The sequence below is a fragment of the Sus scrofa genome, chromosome 3 (genome assembly GCF_000003025.6).
Source record: "Sus scrofa isolate TJ Tabasco breed Duroc chromosome 3, Sscrofa11.1, whole genome shotgun sequence".
In the NCBI taxonomy this organism is placed as follows: domain Eukaryota; kingdom Metazoa; phylum Chordata; class Mammalia; order Artiodactyla; family Suidae; genus Sus; species Sus scrofa.
This window is the reverse complement of record NC_010445.4, coordinates 77890990-77904133: the sequence shown is the minus strand read 5'-3', so window position 1 is coordinate 77904133 and position 13144 is coordinate 77890990. Positions and strand designations below refer to the sequence as shown.

Here is a 13144-nt window from a genome sequence, read left to right as displayed (position 1 = left end):
TCTCAGACAAAGTGTCTTCCTTTTCCAAAACTAGGCTTTCTGCACTTAGACTCTATCCTTTCTGCCTCTTCTGTGAGTTTGCTGCATCAATTACCCTGCCTCTCTCCGTATCTTTAATTTCCTCCTTTTTAATAGTTCTTTCTTCTCTGCATATAAACATGTTCTCTTCCATTAAAAACAAAGAAAAAAAAAAACCCAGACTAGGCTGAGGCAAGAGAGGACCTCAGGTACAAAATTTAAGGAGGAATTCACGCTCAGGATTATGCAAATGCCTCTCTTGCCTCATCTAATCCTCATCCTGCAAAAATCTTCTTCTACTAGAACTACTATTAAAAACAACCTAGAGGGATTCTGTTCCCTCCAGTCAATACCTTAATCTCAAATCTTCAAGTCACATTTACATTGACAGTCTCCACTTCTTGCTATGGTTGGGGTTTTTTTGTTTGTTTTTTGTTTTTGCTTTTTTAGGGCCGTACCTGTGGCATATGTAAGTTCCCAAGCTAGGGGTCAAATTGGAGCCACAGCTGCCAGCCTATGCCACAGCCTCAGCAACTCAGGATCCGATCCACATCTGCGACCTACACCACAGCCAACAACAGCAACACTGGGTCCTTAACCCACTGAGCAAGGCCAGAGATCGAACCTGCATCCTCATGGATACTAGTCAGGTTTGTAACCTGCTGAGCCATAATAGGAACTCCCACATCCTGCTCTTGTACTCAGTTTCTGTAACCATCACTCCAGTCTAAATGGTCCCTAAGATCTTCTCGGTTGCCAAATCCAGAGGTTTCTCAGTGTTCAAACTTGATCTATCCCTGAAATATTCTGACACTGTAAACTAATGATTCTCGTCTTTGAAATTCTAACTACCTTTCATTTCTAAGGTGGAACTCTTTGTTGACTAATAAAGTCTCCTTAACAGGTACCTCATTTTTTTAATCTGCCCTTTAAATGTGACAGCTTCCTAGAGTCCTATCATCAATTCTTTTATTCTCACTATTCACATCCTTCCTGGGTGATCCTGTTTTCAAATACCATGCTCTTATATTACATATTGTCTATGATAAAGTCTACCATACCTGTATCTCTAGCCTAGATCCCTTTTCTGAGCTCCAGGTTGCACACCAGACATCTCTTCTCTGCAAAACTTAAATTAAACCAGCCTCCATCTCCTCCAAAATTCTTCTTCCAGTACTGCCTTTCTTACTGAATTGTACCTATCACCCAGACAACTGCCCAGGTAGAAATCTTCAAGTCATTCTTGAATCATCTGGCTTCATTACTAACAAAAGATTAACCACCAAAACCTGTACCTCAATTTCTGAGGCATCTCTCAAAAGCCTCATTTCCTCTGCTACTGAGGAAACTTGATTTCTCACTTGTATTACTCCAACAGCCTCCAACATTCTTCTTGCCTTCAGCTTTATCACTGTCCATAAATTTACAGCCCACAAATGTTTTCATAGTGAACTATATAATCATAACTCTGATCAGGTCTGGTGTAAAATATTTTGTAGCTCTATACTGCTTTTAGAAAAGAAAAATTCCTTAGCATGACATATAAGGCTCTTCATGATCTGACTCCTACCTACTTCTTCAGCCTCATTTCTTGCTTCCACTAGAGCCAGCATACTAAACTCTTGGAGGTCCCTGAACATGTCAATTTCTCTCTTGACTCTACGGCTTGAAATAAAATATTCCCTTTCCTGGAATGCCTTTTACCCACATAAATATTTCTTGATAGCTAGTTTAAAACACAAGCAATCCTCATCAATTCTAGCAATCCTTATAAGGCTAAGGTGGGAACTCTATACAGTATTACCACATTGAACTTACTGCTTAATATATAATATTGCAACTGTTGGTTTATTTGTTTAACCTTGCTCAGGAGACCATCAGCTTCTTGAGGACAGGGACTGTTTCTTATTCTTCTATTTTTAGGCAACAAGCAAAGTACAAAGATCATGAATATTAAATAAGTATTTGTTGAATTGAAGGATAACACTACCATCAGACCCATGATTTTACTCTTAAAAACTTTTAGACAAGATTATGATTGTAAGCTATAAAAATTTCACTAGGAATAAAAATTAGGTATGACAGTCAACAAAGTCCTAAAATTAAGATTGTGTCCATTAAAATTAAGCTATGCTACAAGCAGCACATATTCATACCATGAGTATGTAAGAGAGTCCTGTCAAAGGTGTCTTTAGGAGGGCAAATACTCTTGTATCTCTCATGAATCTTCTCTCTCTAATAAAAAGAGAAATAAATAATGTGGTCAATGCTATGTGGCAATATGAGTATTCAAAGCATTAAAATATTTCACAATGGAAAATCAGAATATACCAAATTAGTTCTAACTTTTTTTAAAATATGAAATCACTAGCCTCTTGAACTTAAATACAAATAACCATATGCTTAATAAGCCAAAAACCACTGATATATGCCTATATACTTGTAATCATTGCATTTTATGTACTTCTAGTAAAATCTTCATAAATTTGAGATGAAGTAGGAAAGCAAAAGAGAAATCCTTATTTTTATAACAGGAACCAATTAAGAAAATAACTCTTTTAAAGGAAGAAAAATTCAAAACCTATATACCCAAGATAGACAGACATTAGTTGATACAACCTGAGTCAAAAAAAGAAACAAACAAACCTCACTCTGATTTCAAATTAGATGACCACCAACAACACTGTTATCTTTTCAGATACCATAAATGGGATATATGGGAAAGCAGACAATGGTAAGGAAAAAACCCTGGGCTAACAGTATTCAGAATTCTGAAAGCAGTTCTATCAGAAACTGGAGGATTGTCTTCCAAAGTGACTGTACCATTTTTGCATTCCTATGCACAATGAATATGAGTTCCTATTAGTCACATCCTTGACAGAATTTGGTGTTCACAATGTTTTGGATTTTAACCATTCTAAAAGATAAATAGTGATTGATGCAAACTATAGCATTTGGGGTAGATAAGCGATGAGATCCCACTGTACAGCACAGGGAACTATATCTAATCACTTGTGATGGAACAGGATGGAGGATAACATGAGAAAAAGAATATATAAACACATTTTTAAAAAGGAAAGATATATAGTGGCATCTTGTTGTTTTAACTTGCAATTTCCTAATGAGATATGATGTCAAGCATCTTTTCACATGCTCACCTGCCATCTGTATTTCTTCTTTGGTGAAATACCTATTCAGATCCCCCCCGCTTTTTTTTTTTGGGCCACACCTGTAGCATATGGAAGTTCCCAGGGGGACTGAACTCACACTGCAGTTGCAACCTGTGCAACAGCTGCAGCAACTCCAGATCTTTAACCCACTGCACCACATAGGACTTTCAAGATCCTTTGCCCATTTTTTTTTTTTTGTGGTAAAATATACATAACATAAAATGCACAATCTAAAACCATTAATGGAAGTAGCCAAGATGATGGAGTAGAAAGAACTTGAACTCAACTACTCCAACAGACACACCAAAATTACAATTATTTACAGAACAATTATCAATGAGAACTACCTGAAGACAAGCAGAAAAGATTTTTCGCAACTCAAGACATAAAGAAGGAACTACAAGACAGGGAAGAGGGGCAGAGACATGGTATAGTAGGACCCACCCCCCAAGTCAGGGATCCACAAATGGGAGAAATGCCACAATCATATAGGTCCTCCCCAAGAAGCAAAGGGTCCAAGCCCCATATCAGGTTTCCCAGTATCAGATCCCACAAAGGGACGATGAGCCTCCAGAAAGTGCGACTGAAAACTAGCAGATCTTATGTTCAGGAGAGCTAGAAAGCCATGGGGAAAAGATACTCTGCTATAAAGGAAACATCAAAATCTCACATGCTCTGACTCCTAGCACAGAGGCAGTTGTTTGAAAGGAGTTTGGGTAAAACCCACTGGCTGATTCTGGATAGCCTCTGAAAGAGGCTGGAGGCAACTGGGACCCCTCCTGAGAATGGAGATGAGGGGAGAAGCCATTCTGAGTTTGTTTTACTGCAATAACACCAGTGCTGGCAAGCACCACTTTAGAATCCTCCCTCTTCTCCATTAGCATGGAGCACACAGCCCTGCTCATCTGTGGGCCAATACTATCCCTGAGCACCCCCACTGCCAGTCTGAGCAGACAGCCTTATGGGGACCCAGCCCCACCCTCCAGCAGACACACATCCACACATATGGTACTGGCTCATAGCCAACTAGGCCAGCCATGCTTACAAGTGTACCCATACTAGTTGGCCTCACCACAAAGAAGGGCACACACAGCCCCACAAAGAGAGCATCTCTTGGACATATAGCTCTGGTATCTAGAGGGGAGTGTGCTGCTGGGCCCCATTAGACATATCCTACATAAGATCATGTCTCCAAAATTGGTAAATGTAATTGACCTACCTAACACAGAGAAATAAACACAGAAAATTGGGCAAAATGAAGAGACAGAGGAATATGTTCCAAATGAAAGAATAAGACATAACCTCAAAAAAATAACTAAACCAAATAGAGATAAGTAATCAACCTGATAAACAAGGTAATGATAAAGATGCTCACCAAACTCAGGAGAATAAATAAAAACAGTGAGAATTTCAATAAATAGTTAGCAAATATAAAGAATCAAACGGAGCTGCAAAAAACAATAACTGAAATATAAAATACATCAGAAAGAATCAATAATAGATTAGATGATACCAATATCTTTAGTGATCTAGAAGACAGAGTAGTAGAAATCACACAAGCTGAAGAGAAAAAAAGAATTTTTTAAAAATGAAAACAATTTGAGACCTTGTAGACAATAGCAAGCATACTAAGATTTACATTATAGGGGTTCCAGAAAGAGAAGAGAGGAAAAAAAGGGTAGAGAACTTGGTTGAAAAAAATAACAGCTGGCAACTACCCTAAACTGGGGAAAAAAGCATATGTCCAAGACTCCGAAGCACAGAGAGTCTCAAACAAGATGAACCCAAAGAGGTCCATACTAAGACATATTAAAATGAAAATGGGGGGGGGGGAGATAGAGAATCTTAAAATCAACAAGAGAAAAGCAACTAGTTATGTATGAGGGAACTCCTTTAAGATTATCAGCTGACTTTTCAGTAGAAATTTTGTATGCCAGAAGGGATTAGCAGGATATACTCAGAATAAAGAAAGGAAATAACCTACAACCAAGAATATTCAACCCAGCAAAGTTATCACTCAAACCTGAAGAAGAGATAAAAGGTTTTGCAGACAAGCAAAAGCTAAAAGAGTTTAGCACCACTAAACTGGTTTTACAAGAAATGTTAAAGGGACTTCTTTAAGATGAAAAGAAAAGGCCACAACTAGAAATATGAGTAATATTTTTTAAAAAACCTCACTGGCAAAGGAAAACATACAGTGAAAGTGACAGATCAACTGCTTATAAAGCTAGTAGGAAAGATGAAAGACAATAATAGTTAAGAGATGAAATAACACATAAAATACACATAACATATGACATTAAAAGCCTTAAACATGGGGGTTAGGAGTAAAAATGTAGGGTGGTTAGAATGCATTCAAACTTAAGGGAGCATAAACTTAAAACAGCCATATGTATACATGCGTGTTGTATGTAAAACTCATGGTAACCACTAACCAAAAACCTACAACAGATACACACAAAAGAGAAAGAAATTGAAACGTAACATTAAAGATAGTAATCAAATCAAGAGAACACAGCAAAAGAAAGGGGGAGAAGTGCAAAAACAACCAGAAAACAATTAACAAAATGGCAATAAGTACATAACTATCATTAATTACTTTAAATGTAAATGGACTAAATGTTCCAATCCAAAGACGCAAAGTGGCTCAATAGATACAAAAACAAAACCCATATATATGCTGCCTATAAGAGACTGACTTCAAATTTAGACATAAAGACATAAAGTGAGGGACCAAAAAGGGTATTCCATGCAAATGGAAACCAAAAAACAGCTGGGTAGAAATGTTTATATCAGACAAAATAGACTTTAAAACAAAGACTAACAAGAGACAAAGAAGGACATTACATAACGGTCAAGGAATCAATCCAAGAAGAAGATATCACAATTATAAATATATATGCACCCAAGATATAAGACCAAAATACGTAAAGCAAATACTAATTAAAAAAAAAACTGACAGTAATACCATAATAGTAGGGAACTTTAACACCCAACTTACATCACTGGACAGGTCATTCAGACAACCAATAAGGAAACATGGGTCTTAAATCACGCATTAGGCCAGATGGAATTAATAGATATGTACAGAACATTTCATACAAAAGTAGCAAAATACCCATTCTTTTTAAATGCTCATGGAATATACTCCAGGACAGATCAAAGGCTAAGCCACAAAATAAGTCTCAATATATTTAAGAAGAATGAAATCATAATCAGCATCTTTTCCAACCATGAGGCCATGAGATTAAAAACCAACTCCAAAGGGGAAAAAAATGCAAAAACACAAACAGGTGGAAACTAAACAACATGCTACCAAACAACAAATAGGTCACTGAAGAAATAACAAAGAAATATTTAAATAATACCTGCAAATAAAAATATAAACATAAAAATTCAAAATCTGTGAGATACAGTAAAAGCAATTCTAGGAAGGACGTTTATAGCAGTACAAGCCTACCTCAGTAAACAGAAAAATCTCAAGTAAATAATCTAATCTTACACCTGAAAGAACTAGAAAAAGCAAAATCCAAATTTAGCAGAAGGAAAGAAATAATAAAGATCAGAGTTGGAGTTCCCGTCGTGGCACAGTGGTTAACGAATCCGACTAGGAACCATGAGGTTGTGGGTTCGATCCCTGCCCTTGCTCAGTGGGTTAACGATCAGGCGTTGCCGTGAGCTGTGGTTTAGGTTGCAGACGCTGCTCGGATCCTTCGTTGCTCTGGCTCTGGCGTGGGCCAGTGGCTACGGCTCCGATTCGATCCCTAGCCTGGGAACCTCCATATGCCGTGGGAGAGGGCCCAAGAAATAGCAAAAAGACAAAAAAAAAAAAAATGATAATAATAAAATAAAGATCAGAGTAGACATAAATAAAAGACTTAAAAAATTGAAATGATCAATGAAACTAAGAGCTATTTATTTGAAAAGATAAATAAAATTGATAAACTTGTAGCTAGACTCATCAAGAAAAAAAAGAACGCAAATAAATAAAATCAGAAATGAAAGAGGAGAGTTACAATTGACACCACAGATACAAAGGATGAGAGAGTACTACAAACTATTATACATTTATATATATAAAACGGACTACCCAGAAGAAATGGATACTTTTCTAGAAAAGTACAACCTCCCAAAAGTGAAACAGGGAATAGAAAATATGAACAGACTAATTAACAGTAATGAAATAGAATCAGTAATAATTAAGAAAAAAACTACCAAGAAAGGCCTAGGACCAGACAGCTTCATAGGTGAATTCTACCAAATATTTAAAGAATAGTTAACACCTATCCTTCTCAAACTATTCCAAAAAATCAAAAAGGAAAGGATGCATCCAAACTCATTCTACAGAGTAAGCATTATCTTGATAGCAAAATCAGATAAAGACACCATACCACACACACAAAAAAATATTACAGGCCAATAGTCCTGGTAAATATAGATGGATGAATCCTCAACAAAATATTAGCAAACCAAATTCAATAATACATTAAAAGGACCATACTCCATAATTAAATGGGATTTAACCCAGGGATGCAAGAATGATCAAAAGCCACAAAGCAATCAATGTGAGAGACCACATTAAAAAAATCATACCACCTCAATGGATGCAGATAAAGCTTCTGATAAAATTCAAAATTCAAAACTCTCAACAAAGTGGATATAAGAGGAAAATACCTCAACATAATAAAGGCCATATATGACAAATCTACAGCCAATATCTCACTCAAAATGCACAGCTGAAAGCACTTTCTTAAGATCAAGAATAAGACAAGGGTGCCATCTTGCTACTTTTATTCAACAAAATACTGGAAGTCCTATCCACAGTAATCAGAAAAGAAAAAGAAATAAAAGGAATCCAAATTAGAAAAGAAAAAGTAAAACTGCCACTATTTGCAAATGACATGATATTATACACAGAAAATTCTAAAGAAGTGATGAATTTGCCATTGTGGCTCAGGGGGTTAAGAACCCGACACTGTGTCCATAAGGATAAGGGTTCCATCTCTATCTAGTCTCACTCAGTGGTTTAAAGATCCAGTGTTGCTGCCAACTATAATGTAGCCACACATGTGGCTCAGATCTGGCATTGCTGTAGCTGTGGTATAGGCCAGCAGCTGCAGCTCCACTTTGACCCCTAGTCTGGGAACTTCCATATGCCATGGGTGCAGTCAAAAAAAAAAAGATATATGCACACCAGTGTTCACTACAGCATTATTTACAACAGCCAAGATATAGAAGCAACCTAAGTGTCCCTGATAAATGAATGGATAAATAAGATGTGGCATATACACACACACACACACACACACACACACACACACACACACACACATTAACCATAAAAAAATAAAATCTTAAGGAAAAAGATGTGGTGTAGATATACAATGTAATATTACTCAGCCATAAAAAAGAATGAAATAATGCCATTTGCAGCAACATGGATGGACTAGAAGTTATCATACTAAGCAAAGTAAGTCAGAAAGGATAAAGACAAATACTATATGATATCACATATTTGGAACCTAAACTACAACATAAATGAATATATCTACAAAAGAGAAACAGACTCATAGACAGAACAGACTTTGGTTGCCAGAGGGAGGAGGAGGGAGGGAGGGAAGGATTGGGAGTTTGAGATTAAAAGATACAAACTAGTAATATACAGGATGGATAAAACACAAGGTCCTACTGTACAGCACAGGGCACTATATTCAATATCCTGTGATAAATCATAATAGAAAAGAATATGAAGAATATATATATGTATATACACATATATATATAACTGAGTTACTTTGCTGTACAGCTGAAATAAACACAACCATGTAAATCAACTATACTCAAATATAAAATAAAATTTAAAAAAATTTTAAATGAAACCTTGCTATGTGCAATAAAATGGATGGATCTAGAGGGTATTATGCTAAGTGAAATAAGTCTACTATGTATAAAATAATCAACGAGGACCTAAATACAAAGGGAACGCCACTCAATATACTATAATAACCTATACGGGAAAATAATCTGAAAAAGAATAGATATGTATCTATAATTGAATCATTTTGTTATACACCTGAAACACAACACTGTAAATCAACAATAATCCAATATAAAGATTAATTTAAAATATCAAATACTGTATGATCTAACTTATATGTGGAATCTAAAAAACAAAACTACAAAGCAAATGGAAAACAGAATCATAGATACAAAGAATAAAAGTGGTTGCCAGAGAGGGGAATGGGGTAGGATGGTCAGTAAAATAGGTGAAGGGAATTAACATGTACAAGCCTTCAGTTACAAATAAGCCATGGAGATATAATACACAGCATAAGGAATATGGTCAATAATATTATAATAATCTTGTATGGGGAGAGACAGCTACTTATCATAGTGATCATTTCATAATGTATACAAATGTCAAATCATTACAAGTAAACCTGAAACTAATATAATACTGTACATTAAATACACTCGAAAAAATTTTCAATTAAAAAATAAAAAATGAAATCATTAGTAATGATGACCATCTTTTTGTTTATTGGTCATTTGTATAGAGATACGTCTATTCAAGTCCTTCGCCCACTTTTTAACTTGGTTGTTTGCTTGTTATTGTTGAGTTTAAGAGTCCCTTACGGGAGTTCCCATTGTGGCACAGCAAGAACAAATCCAACTAAGTGTCCATGGGGCCATGGGTTCCATCCCTGGTCTCACTCAGTGGATCAGGGATCTGGCATTGCAGTGAGCTATGGTGTAGGCTGCTGATGCAGCTTGGATCCTGCAATGCTGTGACTGTGGCATAGGCCAGCAGCTGTGGCTCTGATTTGACCCTTAGCCTGAGAACTTCCGTGTGCTGCAGGTGCACCCTTAAAAAATAAATAAAAATAAATTAAAAAATTTTTAAAAGTCCCTTACCTATTCTGGATACTAGTCTTTTATCATTTATGAGTTTTACAAATGTTTTCTCCCAGTCCCTGACTTGTCTTCATTCTTTTAAAAGTGTCTTTCACAAATGGGAAGTTTTTAATTTTAACAAGGTCCAACTAGTCAATTTTTTCTTTTTTGGATTATGCTTTTGATGTCATATCTAAAAACCATCAACTAACTCAAGATCATAGATTTTTCACCTATGTTAATCTCCAGGAGTTTTACAATTTTGCACTTTACACTTAGGTCTATGATCCATTTTGCACTACTTTCTGTGAAAGATGTGGGTAGTCTGCGTCTAGTTTTTTGGTTTTTTTTTTTTTTTTTTGCATGTAGAGGTCTTGGTGTTCCAGCCCCACTTATTCAAAGGTTATTTCTTCTTCTATTGAACTGCCTTGCACCTTTGTCAAAAATCAGTTCGCTATATTCATGTAGGTCTATTTCTGAGATCTCTATTCTGTCCCTTCAATCTATATGACTACTTCTTCACCAATATCACACTATCTGTATTACTATATAGCCTTATGTCTTTGATATAAAGGGTAATTGACTTAATGATATTTTATTATAATAAAATATATATTTGATGACATCATACATATTCAATGTGTTATATCTCATTACCAATATATATTTTCAGGTGCTATACAAAATTGTAGTATAACGAAGTGCCTTTTTTTTCATTCTTTTTTTTTTTCTTTTATGGCTCCCCCTGGCATACGGAGTTTCCAGGCCAGGGATCAGATCCAAGCCACAGCTGCAACCTATACCACAGCTGCAGCAACACTGGATCCTTAACCTGCTGTGCCAGGCTGGGAATCAAACCTGTGTCCCAAGGCTCCAGAGACACCGCCAATTCCATTGTGCCATGGAGGGAACTCTAATTAATAGAATGCCTTAATATAACATTTTCATTAATTCCTTCATGTCCTCTGTGGTATTACATCCTAATGGATGATCTATGTATCTGATTTTGTTGTTGTTGTTGTTGTTGTTGTTGTTGTTGTTGTTTGCTATTTCTTGGGCCGCTCCCGCGGCATATGGAGGTTCCCAGGCTAGGGGTTGAATCGGAGCTGTAGCCACCGGCCTACGCCAGAGCCACAGCAACACGGGATCCGAGCCGCGTCTGCAACCTACACCACAGCTCACGGCAACCACGGATCGTTAACCCACTGAGCAAGGGCAGGGACCGAACCCGCAACCTCATGGTTCCTAGTCGGATTCGTTTAACCACTGCGCCACAACGGGAACTCCTATATATCTGATTTTTACTGAGCAGACCCACACCATTAGTGTATTACAAAAGTAAATGAAAGAGGTTCAGTTTCTGAAAAGTTATCTGTATTTTTTTTTTTTTTTTTTTGTCTTTTTGCTATTTCTTGGGCCCTCTCCCACGGCATATGGAGGTTCCCAGGCTAGGGGTCGAATCAGAGCTATAGCCACCAGCCTACGCCAGAGCCACAGCAACGCGGGATCCGAGCCGCGTCTGCAACCTACACCACAGCTCATGGCAACGCCAGGTCCTTAACCTACTGAGCGAGGCCAGGGATCGAACCCGCAACCTCATGGTTCCTAGTCGGATTCGTTTCCACTACACCAAAATGGGAACTCCTGAATTTATCTAGTTGAATCTAGATTTTTCACCAAGCTTGAAAGTTTTCAGTCATTATTTCTTCATCTGTTGTTTACCCCTATACTCTTTTCCCTCTTCTTCCAGGAGTCCAGTGACATGAATGTCAGATCTTTTATTTTTTTCCCACACAGCTCCCTGAAGTTCTGTTCATTTTTCTTTAAAAAATCATTTTAATCTTGGTTAAGGTCATTTCTATTGATCTATTTTCAAGTTTGCCTAGTCTTCCTCCTGTAATCTCCATTTTGCCATTTAGTCCATTTTGAGAGTTTTAAATTTTGATTACTATATGTGTCAGTTGTAAATTTTCCACTTGGTTCTCTCTTTAAAACTTCTGTTTCTTTGCTGGGATTTCCTGTTTTTCCTTTTGTTTCAAGAATGCTCTTGATTTTCCAGATACATTATGATCAAATTTTTTTTTCTTTCTTTTTTTTTTTTTTTTTTTTTTGTCTGCACTTGCAGTATGCAGAAGTTCTCAGGTCACAGATCAAACCTGCGTCACAGCTGCAACTTGCGCCACAGATGCAGCAACGGTGAATCCTTAATCTGCTGCACCACAAGGAAGCTTCTTCTCATTCTCATTATTCATAATTTGGGTCTTCTCCCTTTCTTTCCTAATCAGTACTCCTAAAGGTTTGTCAATTTTATTATCTTCTTTTTTTTTTTTTTTTTTTTTTTTTTTTTCCCTAGGGCCGCACCCGAGACATATGGAGGTTCCCAGGCTAGAGGTCTAATCGGAGCTGTAGCCAACAGCCTAGCCAGAGCCATAGCAATGCGGGATCCGAGCCACGTCTGCACCCTACACCACAGCTCATGGCAACGCTGGATCCTTAACCCACTAAGCAAGGCCAGGGATCGAACACGCAAGCTCATAGTTCCTAGTCGGATTCGTTAACCACTGCGCCACGACGGGAACTCCAATTTTATTATCTTCTTAAAGAGTAACTTTTGGGTTTCACTAATTTTCTGTATTTTCTATTTCACTGATTTTGACTTAGATGTTTATTTCTTTCTCCTTCTTATTCTGGTTTAAATTTGCTCCCCTTTTTTTTGTTAAGGTAAGCTGATTGGACATCACTGATTTGAGACCGCTCTTTTTTTATATGCACTTACCACTATAAAATTCTTGAGCAGCACCCCGCAAATCCTGATATGTTGCGTTTTCATTTCCATTCAGTTCAAACTACTTTCTAATTTCCCTTAACTCTTTGACTCACATTTTATTTAGCAGTGTAAGTTTTAGCTTCCAAATATTTATGGATTTTCCACATACCTTTCTGTTATTAATTTCTTATTTAATTATACTGTGGTCAGAGGATATTATTTGTATGACCTGAAGCCTTCTAAATGTATTAACATTTGTTTTACAGCCCAGATCATGGTTTGTCTTGATCAATGT

At 36.9% G+C, this 13144-nt stretch overlaps 1 protein-coding gene across 6 annotated transcripts in view; it reads right to left on the bottom strand.

Annotated features, from left to right (window-relative positions):
- The window catches only part of VPS54 (VPS54, GARP complex subunit), a 122102-nt gene that overhangs the window by 74061 nt on the left and 34897 nt on the right, over positions 1 to 13144 (bottom strand). For all 6 annotated transcript variants that reach the window (XR_002342640.1, XR_002342639.1, XM_021087458.1 and 3 more), the window contains exon 4: positions 2175 to 2253. Coding sequence is in view for 4 of the 6 variants with exons in the window: in XM_021087458.1 (XP_020943117.1) it covers positions 2175 to 2253 (79 nt within the window). In the remaining 2 variants the exon portion in view is untranslated. The remainder of the gene's footprint in view (positions 1 to 2174; positions 2254 to 13144) is intronic.